Source organism: Malus domestica, chromosome 03 (genome assembly GCF_042453785.1).
Source record: "Malus domestica chromosome 03, GDT2T_hap1".
NCBI classification, from domain to species: domain Eukaryota; kingdom Viridiplantae; phylum Streptophyta; class Magnoliopsida; order Rosales; family Rosaceae; genus Malus; species Malus domestica.
Window position 1 is genome coordinate 21,155,753 of NC_091663.1, and position 10,420 is coordinate 21,166,172.

The 10,420-nt window shown below is 38.9% G+C and overlaps 1 protein-coding gene and 1 non-coding gene across 2 annotated transcripts; one reads left to right on the plus strand and one right to left on the minus strand.

The window, feature by feature from the left end:
• Positions 1 to 4,203: 4,203 nt before the first annotated feature.
• On the plus strand, positions 4,204 to 6,009 carry LOC103418016 (uncharacterized). The gene has a single exon (XM_008356176.4). It carries the CDS (start codon positions 4,257 to 4,259, stop codon positions 5,751 to 5,753), a length of 1,497 nt encoding a protein of 498 aa, XP_008354398.3. The 5' UTR covers positions 4,204 to 4,256; the 3' UTR covers positions 5,754 to 6,009.
• Positions 6,010 to 6,509: 500 nt separating this feature from the next.
• LOC103419616 (uncharacterized) lies at positions 6,510 to 9,485 on the minus strand. The gene is made up of 7 exons (XR_001789699.3): positions 9,202 to 9,485; positions 9,064 to 9,114; positions 8,524 to 8,698; positions 7,876 to 7,969; positions 7,295 to 7,351; positions 6,943 to 7,057; positions 6,510 to 6,853 (listed from the first exon to the last, which is right to left on the minus strand). It is a non-coding gene; the product is annotated as an uncharacterized protein (transcript).
• Positions 9,486 to 10,420: the final 935 nt, after the last annotated feature.

Genomic DNA, 10,420 nt, shown 5'->3' on the forward strand with positions numbered 1-10,420 from the left:
AAGAAAGTCAAGGTTAACAGCCTAGTGGTTACGCGGACTTGTCTTCTTCTGTAAGTAAGGCATCCGGCTGCCAACCCTATGGCTAACAACTTTGCAAAGTTCTACACCAACACCTACGGCTGCATAGGCTACGCGAGCTTGTTTGCTTATAAAAAAGTAGCATGCCTGCCACTGGTCTATCAAGTCTAAAGGTTAGGGCATGAACAAAAGAAGTGAAGATGAAGAAAAACGAAGGAAAACATGTTTATAAACAACTAGCAAAGGCCGAAGGAGTTCAAGCAAAACAAGAGCTACAAGGAAAAACAAAGAAAATCCTAAAGGCTACCTAAAATACTACACTACAGCAGCTTGGACATCCCACGACTACTCGGTCGCCACACCTTCAACAGCCGTAACACTCTTAGCAACGGCATCATCCGGCGCTTCACCCCCGGCTGCCCCAGTCTGGGCATTAACTTCTCCAACTACTTCACCAATGGAAGCCTTAAAAGTAAAAGCAAGCAAGTCTTTCGGAGAAATAAAGAAGGTCTTAAAACCTCAAGCCCATCATTCTCACCCTTCAGCTGCTCATTCTTCTTAAGCAGACTAACACAGACACGCTGCAGCTCATCCACTCCCTTCTTAGCATAAGCAGCGAAACGAAGCTCAGAAATTGCAAGCTTAAGATCTTGAATCTGAGGCGAATCAATCTCAGCAGCAAAGGGAGCAGGCTTTGGCACCACTTTAGCAGCAGAGTCCACCTTACCACTCTTCATAATAGCAAGTCTCTACAAAGATGAACCGGACTTGGCTCCCAAAGAACGTCCTGGTACAGACTTCGGCACTGGGGGCATGATAAAACCTTTACGCTGAGCAATCTTATCCACAATTGTACTAGCCATTCTCAACATGGAAGACGCCACATGCTCAGATCTAGCAGCCTTATTTTTCTTCCCATTAGAAGAAGTCATGTTAATCACATACCTCTCGGTAGCAAGCGGACCCTCATGAGCAACAGAATAAGTCTTCAGTTTTTTCTTAACTAGGCATCTCATGAGCAGGCGGGGAAGATCTCTTCTTTCCATCTTCATTCATAGTAAGCTCCACGACAGCGATCAGACGAGCCAATGCATCCGCCTTGATCCTCTTTACCTCATCTTTCTGGAACAGCCCACCTTTCTTTCAGCAAAGAAGTCTAAGCAGCCAACGACATTCATGGTACTCAGTAGGGGAGCTCAACCCAGCATTCCAGCAGGCAGAAGGCCTGCATGCCTAACATTCCAACAGCCCATGAGACCCGCAATCTCCTTATTTCTCTCAATCGCCAGCCTGGCCCGAGTCAGGTCCAAGAGCCCAAAGGACATGAGTTATGCGGCTCGCCTAACACTGTGCCCTAGTGCCACAATCCTCGACCCCAGCTGCACAAGCTGCCCTTGGCTCAAGCCAAGTCAAGCTGCCCAAGCAGTGGTCCCTGCCACGACATCTCCTCAGCTCATGCCGAGCCAGCTCCTGGCCCCTGCCAGCCGACGTGCCGCACCACCCCGACGGCTACCCCGCAATAGCACTATCCAAGAATAAGGCAAGAAAAATTAAATTTTTCTTACATTGGTGCGGCACGAAAAAGACGAAGAAAGCAACGAAAGACGGTCCTTTGCACGGGCAAGATGTAGAAGATTGCTAGAGGAGGGGGAACAAATATCCTCTAAGCTATCTCTCTCTTGTAGGGTAGAATAAATCGCTCTCCAAAGTTGATTTAATAACCCACTTAAGGTGGACTTAAATAGGCTTTGAGAGAAATTTATTTCCCTTTCCTAGAAGGATCTAATTTCCTATTAAATAGAGAATCTACATCAAAATAGGAAGCAGTCCTAAGTTTCCTAAAGCAAGAAAATCTCTACACCTGCCGCCCTTTTTTGCGAGCAGCCCAACAGGTGTGGGGGCCTTTGTGGAGCCAAAAATATTCACAAGGCGACATGTGGGTTTTTTGGACAAAAAGGAAAAAAATACCCTTGCAGTACAACGAGGTTCCTACGCGCAAGCAGCGGGCAACCCTCTTTCAACCAAGACAGAAGTGCCCAAAATAGGTAACAATTCAAAGTCCATCTCATCAAATCCTTTCTACAAGGTAATTCCCAAACACATTCCTTTTAAATTATGTTAATTGGCTAATTAATGGGTTTATTGCCTAATTAACCCATTAATTCTCAATTAAACCATCCATTATATCCAAATAACCACAAAATACAACCAATTCAACCCTAAAACATCACATGGCCGGCCATCCCCTTAAGCTTTCTACCTTCCCTATCTTTTCCCACTTTACTACCCCAATTAAGCTAGCTAATTGATTCTATAACCATCCATTTATTCCCTTTATGTTTAATTAGCAAATTTATCATAATAAATTGGCTAATTAAACCTAAATTAAACCTAAAAACCCTAGCCACCTCCTATCCCTATAAAGATACTCCCATTCTCACCAAAAAGCTAATTCCAACACTTTGGCAAAAATCCCAAAATTCTCTAAACACTCTTTCTCTCTAAATTCTAACTTTGGCATCGGAGGTTCTTCGGCCAAAGCCCCCCCCATTCATTGTGGGCGCGTGAGGCTCTTGGCCTTAACCTAAGGTGTTAATTGTTTTGTAGGTGCAAAATTGTCCAAGATCAAGGAGGAAGAAATTTGCATCCACAATATATATATATATATATATGTGTGTGTGTGTGTGTGTGTGTGTGTGTATCCCACCATCATAATTACTATTTAGTCTGTAATATATATATATATATATATATATATATATATATATATATATATATATGTTCTGGTATACTTATGTTAGTGGACGCTAGCATGTTTGATTGATGAAAGGTATGATTTCTGAACTTAGACTTGATGATTTTTCATTGATATTAATGAATGAGATTTTACTATTATTGTAGTATTATATTATATAGTTTTCAATATATATATGTTTTCAAAATAGGGGTCTTATGTTTAATGATGATTTTATAACTATGATAAAACTGATTCACTCACGTTTTATTTTATCGACCCCTTCATGACATAACAAGATTAAGGAGAATACCAGTGGGGATGAGTGGGCTTGGCAGTGAGGCTTTCATCCTTTGGATTTTGGGTGATGACTCCTTTACTGCAGTTTTATCTTAATTGTAATATTTGTTGCATGATTGTACTTTTGAATATGCATAGCACTGCACTCTATTGTATTTATTGTTGTGTGAAACTTCTAGTTGTTTTGGTGTGATGTGATTAATAACAGGGTTAAACCCAAGATAATTTGTGTCCCCAAGTGGGGAGGATGATAACTATTTTTGTAGTAGGTTTAGATTTTATTATTTAATGAACTTCTTTGGGTTCAAATTCTTACACATCATAATTATCTTGTGATGGTTTCGTCATTGAGTTGGCTTGTGACATCAGCTTCGGATGGGGTCATATAGTCAATTTAGTGTTGGCCAGCACATCACGACCTCGTAACTTGTGTTATTTGGGTTGGAGTGTGTCACTTCGAGCTTATGATCGGTATTGTTAATATTATATATCACTCTCTAAAGATCATCGGCAACATTATTCGGCAAAACCATTATAAATCGTTTATATTTTTACTACAATTAATTGGCTAAACGATTTTAATTTTAATTTATTTTTTTTTTGAGGAAATTGTGACAATGGTCCCTCAACTTTAACCCTATTGGAGCAATGGTACCTCAACTAAAAATCCATGACCATTTGTCCGTTAACTCCACAAAACGTGTAGTTATGGTCAGTTTTGTCAACTTCGTCAGAACGATTAATGTTAGAAGAATCATTGCTACAATCAGGCTAAAGTTGGAAGACCATTGCTTCAATTGAGTTAAAGTTAAGAGACCATATCTCTAATTTGGTTAAAATTGAGGGACTATTTCTATAATTTCTCATTTAGTTTCCCATATTTGCCCCTTAATTCAGTCTCAATGTATGTGACTCATTTTGACAAAAGTTTTAACAGATGTGACAAAAAAGATCATGGCTGCACGTTTTGATGGGTTGAGGGACTAATGATCATTGATTTTTAGTTAAGAGATCATTGCTCTAATTAGATTAAAGTTGAGAAATCATTATTTCAATTGGATTAAAATTGAAGAACTATTACTACAATTTTCTCATTTTTTTTATAGTGATAGATCTTCACATTTGATTTATATATAAACCATTTCGATTATAAACAGGCTCTCGGAGTCGGCCACCAAGTTCCTCCTCTCTCCCCCGCCGCGTCATGAATTTGCGCGAAAACCAACAACCCATTAACCGACCACAAGCCAATCGAACCCTGAAATTGAAACCCTATGCATTCTACTTATCATCCATCCTAATTCTCGTCCTTACAATCTCCTTCAATTTCCCCAAAACAAACTTCCTCAAAACCCAACTCCTAAAGCACACATTCTCATCACACCCCACCACCATTGTCCAAAACCTGTTCGGCTTTCTTCATCCAATTAAAAAACTCCAACAAACCCAGTCGATAAATTCTACTCCCAAGCCCCCCAACTGTGTTCTATGGATGGCTCCTTTCCTTTCAGGTGGTGGGTACAGTTCAGAAGCTTGGTCTTACATTTTATCCCTTTACCAACACTCGAAAAACCCGAATTTTCAAATGGCTATCGAGCAACACGGTGATCAGGAATCCTTGGAATTCTGGGAGGGTTTGCCTGAATATGTCAGGAAATTAGCAATTGGGCTTTACAACACACAATGTAGTATGAAGGACACCGTGGTTATTTGTCACAGTGAGCCCGGTGCTTGGAACCCGCCTTTGTTCGAAACACTGCCTTGCCCACCAGCTGCTTACCAAAAGTTCAAGTCCGTCATTGGACGGACCATGTTTGAAACCGATAGAGTGAACGCGGAGCATGTGAAGCGCTGTAATCGGATGGATTATGTTTGGGTTCCTACGCAGTTTCATGTGTCGAGTTTTGTACAAAGCGGGGTTGATCCTTCTAAGGTTGTGAAAATTGTGCAGCCTATTGATGTTAAGTTCTTTGATCCGCTTGCGTATGAGCAGTTGAATCTTGCGTCTGTAGGGAAGTTGATTATGGGTAAGGCAACGCAGGACTTGGAAACGAAGAAGAAATTTGTGTTTATGAGTGTGTTTAAGTGGGAGTACAGGAAAGGATGGGATGTGTTGTTGAAATCATATTTGGAAGAGTTCAGTGAAGCAGATGGCGTTGCTTTGTATCTTTTGACAAATCCTTATCACTCTGATAGAGATTTTGGGAATAAGATAGTGGAGTTTGCGGAGAAATCTGGAATCGAAATGCCAGTGACCGGTTGGGCTCCAGTTTATGTGATGGACACTCACATAGCTCAAACTGATTTGCCGCGAGTGTACAAGGCAGCTGATGCATTTGTTCTTCCATCAAGGGGGGAAGGGTGGGGAAGGCCCCTCGTTGAAGCGATGGCAATGTCGTTGCCCGTGATTGCCACAAATTGGTCTGGGCCTACGGAATATCTGACTGCAGAGAATAGTTATCCATTGCCGGTGGACAGGATGAGTGAAGTAATGGAAGGGCCTTTCAGAGGACATCTCTGGGCAGAACCTTCGGTTAGCAAGCTTCGTGTTCTAATGAGGCGCGTGGTGAATAATGTCGAGGAAGCCAAGGTAAAAGGGAAAAAAGCAAGAGAAGACATGATCAAAAGGTTTTCTCCTGAGATTGTTGCAGATATCGTTACAAAACATGTACAACATATACTTCAGAAGGTGAATCGGTAGGATGGCATGAACAACGAGTCTATATTGCTTCTTGTGCTTGAAATGGGGCTAACAAATGGCTTTGTCGAATCTGTTGGCAGTAGAATTTTGAGTAGACAGGTGAGGAGGGCACATTTTCAAGGCGTCGTTCGGAGGTAGTCGGATGCTATGAGGAGTCTGTGAAGTATTTTTATTGCAACTGATTTTACTGTATTTGAATGGTGCTACGGTGTATGGATTACTACTTACAAATTTATAATTTGCTTGTTACATGGGATGCCAAGAAGTGTGCTCTACTTTTACACGCAAATTCAAATCCTCATTCCCTTAATTTAGATTAAATTAATAACAATATCGCTTGAATAAGAAAAATAAGCTCACTTTTATCAAGGCAAGAAGTGGTGGTACTTCCTCTACGCATTTTGCTAGTATAAACAAACAACAATGACAATGGCCTTATCCCATTAAGTGGGGCCGACTATATGAATCCTATAACGCTATTGCACTCGGTTTTGTGCTATTTCTTATGTTAGATTCAAGTAGTCCAAGTATGTTCTTAGAGTCTCTTTAAAAGTTTTCCTAGGTCTTCCACACCCATTTTGGCCTTGAGCCTCTGTTTTGTAATCGTATCTTCTAATCGAAGCATCTGCAAGTCTTTGTTTCACATGTCTAAATCACCTTAATTGATTCTCTCTCATCTTATCATCAATTTCGGCTATTTCTAATTCACCTCGGATATCCTCATTCTAATCTTGTGAGCATGAGATAAAAATGAAGTTTCAAGAACGCATTCTATAACTCCTGGTTTCAGGTCTATGTAAAATTAAATTAAAAAATGTTACTTAATTCTTATTAGATGGGATGCCGAGCAGCAACTAATACGATTTTTCTTCTTTTCCTGCCCATACAGTAACATTAAACGATCAACAATAAATACTTGAGGAAAAACAGTACTCAAATCATTCTATTACAAGCGCTTGTCACTATTCCATCAACACCCAATGAAGCATTCATCATCACTAGTAATAAGCCTTGATGCAGCGGTGAACCGAAGGCTATGGAAGATGAGGTGTGAACGCTGCAAGAACTTCCTTATAAACAGGCTTCTTAAAATCCACAGCCTGCACGATTTAGAAGAAAGAATACATGTTAAATACTATGACTATGTAAAAAGCAATTCAAACAAATGTGTATGGCAAGGTTAACGTACAAGATCAACTACTTGTTCTGTTGACATCCATGACCACTCCCCAAACTCAGGTTTTTCACTTCCATCGCCTAAAAGATTGATTTAGTCATCCTTCCCAGTGAACTTAAGAAGAAACCTGTGAAATTCAACATACATGCAATTCTGTAAATAAGTCAATGTGAATATGAGCATAGCGATACAAAACTTATGTATATTGATAGCATGTTTAAATGATAAAACTTGTAATGATCGTTAAATGAAGGTGATGGGATGCCTATTAGGTTATAATCTAGAATAGAACTTTGTACTCAGATGATAGACGAAACAGGTTGCAGCCTACCCAACATGCAAGGCACTGTATACCGACACTAACCATTTCTGTGCTTGGCACTTCCAATCTGATCCCCACTGACGCCTATTAGGTTATAATCTGAAATCATAAGTTAACCAATAAGGTGCCTGGAAAAAAAATCTACAAAACAATAAGGTACTCTGCAAGTGAGAAAAGAATGTCGGCTCATAACAGATAATATAAAAAGACTGATTACTATTTTTTCTGGTACTTAAACTGATTCCCTGCTAATCAAGTAACCAAAGCAGAAAACTTGCGATGAGAGAAAGGAAGGAACCACTAAATGCCAACATAACACAACCATTCTCCTTGTTATTTATATAATAATATAGTTCATTACGATTTAGGCCAAGCATAAATAATGAGAATCAAATGTGGTTTTGGCTAGATAATTGAAGAGTATTTGGTGCTTTATAAGTGATAACCAATGAAAATAATCAATTAAATTTCAGCAAAGACAAACAGATTTATCAGCTTATCCTTCTGCATTCCCCAACTCTTTCTTCAGCGAAATGCAGACTCACAAATTTACTTCAAGCAGTTTAAAAATGTCCTGAAACAATGAAACAATGAAGGGAAATACAAGCAAGCAAGTGTCGTGCCTCTGCAAGACTTTCTGCTGATTTAACACCTGTCTCTTCTCTTATTTCCCTGATGGCCGCACTTCTTGAATCTTTAGCCTCATCAATACCCCCCCTTCCAAAACAATTTTTTATAAAACTATTTCAGTAAATGGTAAATAAAAAGATCTCACAATAAAGGAAATAAAGTTGTCTAAGATATTAGAATCATGTAACGACTGCAGCTAGTAACTGTACTTAAACACTAATCACCCTACATTCTAGTTTGTAATAATTGCATATGAGATTCATTCATGTCTAAAACAGTCTCATAGCAGTGCATATTTGTATTAGTTTGTATATCGAATACAAATTCCGAACTCAACAATGTTTGTTTGGACCTATAATGGTTACCAGTCCCCACCACTCCCTTTTGGATTCTTCACCTCTAACCTTGCATTTGTTAGGAATGCACTAAAAAAATCGACAGAAGTACTTGAAAATGACTTGACGCAATACATTTGAGAGAACCTTCAAATGATATCGTGTCCTTTGTTTATTGTCTTTGAAGTGCGTTTGTAGTGTTATAGTAGTAGCTTTTAGTGCTTGAGCAGCTCATTCCTAGTCTTCTTGTAGTGAATTTTTAACAACTGAGTCTAAATTCCCTTATCCACATAGCATAAAAGATACCTTAGAAGGGATACAGATATCGTATGTGTAAAAAATTGTCAATTTGATGTTTCTGGATCTTCTTCCAAATTAAAGATCATTCTTTTCCAGCATGTGTATAAAATTTTCTGTATCAGGTAAGCAGCACAACCATGTGGAACAGGCGAACACTTATTGTCATTCAAAAGTCCTTCCTCTGTAGAAAATATATACAAGAGAGGGTGCACTAATTATATCTAATTAAATTCAAAATTCCAAGTACATTCTCAAAATAGCTCAAATTATATGTGCATGTGCAGCGTGTGTAATTGTGTGCGCACATTTGATGGAAACTCGGCAAAACTTATACAAATGTATACAAGTAAAACCAATTAAGGAATCGATCATGAAAAGATAAAGGATTAAACAAAATTTATATGTTTGTTGTATGCATACGAATTGATCTTCCTGATTTATTGCATTGTTCACCTAGAATCATATAGTAACACATAAAAGTAAAATTTAAAAGCAATTAAATCACCAAAACCCTAAACATTCAACCAAAACTGTGATCAAGTTTACCTGAGGCATTTGCCACGCACTGGGAATATCTAACCTCGAAGCAGCAAAAATCTGTAGAGATAACAAACATATACAAACAAGTTGAGTAAGTTGCATGTACAAACACGTAGAAAAATATAAGGGTAGATGGGGAGTGACCTTAGAATCATTGACGAGGCAGATGGCAACATTCCTTCTATAACCTTGGGGAGGGGCTTCCATTGCCGTTGAAGAAGAAGATTGGGAAGGTGTACAGAGGAGTCTAGTTCTGGTATAAATAATGGATTTCCGGCGGAGGAGTGCAAGGTGCGAAAATTTAGTGAGTTTAGAATTAAGAGGGCAAGTTGGGAAGGATGGAGAGGGAATGTGGAGTGTAGAATTAAGCATGGCGAATCGGCAGCGTATATTTCAATTCCAATGCTTCTCTTTCTAACGTGAAAGGGGAAGGGCATCTTACAGCTCCCCGGCTTAAAAAATTCTGCAACAAGTAGGGCTTGTGAGGGGTATTTTAACTTTAGCTGTTTGATCAAAAACAATGGAGCATATGCAAAGGATGTTTGACTTACAACTGCATGGAAGAAAAACTCAAGAGCCACTATCATGGCGGTGACGGTGACTAAAGTGTTGGATTTTTAGATCGCTGGGTCCGCCCCCACTCTAAGGGCTAGTTTGGTATTGCTATGCTTTGAAAAAAAGCTGTTGTGAGAATAAGCGGCTGTGCTGTGAGAATAAGCGGCTGTGAAATAAATCAGCACAGTGTTTGATAAACTTTTTTGTAAAAGTGCTTTTGGAAAAAAAAAGCAGTCTAATAGTGGGTCTTTTCATTAAAGAAGCACTGTAGCTCCGTGTGCTTTGAAAAAAAAGCCAGTTTTCCAAAGCTGCAAATAGCAGCTTTAGCTTTTTCCTTTGATTTCAGCTTATTCTCACAGCAGCTTCCAAAATAAGTCATTTTTTTCAGTTTACCAAACACCTAAAACCCTCATAGCTTTTTTTCATGGGTGCTTTGTTTTTTTAAGCACCTCACTCCCAAACTAGGTCTAAAGACATCGATATTGTTGTAGAGTAAAAAATAATCAAGAAAATTATGGAGACGACACGTGTACTTTTGGGTGAAAATGATAAAATTACCCTCGAGTCACATCGAAACTCCCACGTGCAAGCCGCTGGCAATCACGACTCAATTAAGGTCAAAAGTGATCAAAATAGATATTTATTCAAAACCTATTTCATCCATTCTCATTAAATCCTCCCCACAAGGTAACCCTCAATTATTTATTCAAATTAGGATTAATTACCTAAATTAATTAATTTTCTAATTGATTGCAAGATATTATTTTGACAGAATATCTTGCAATTACACCCAAAAACCACCAAAAGT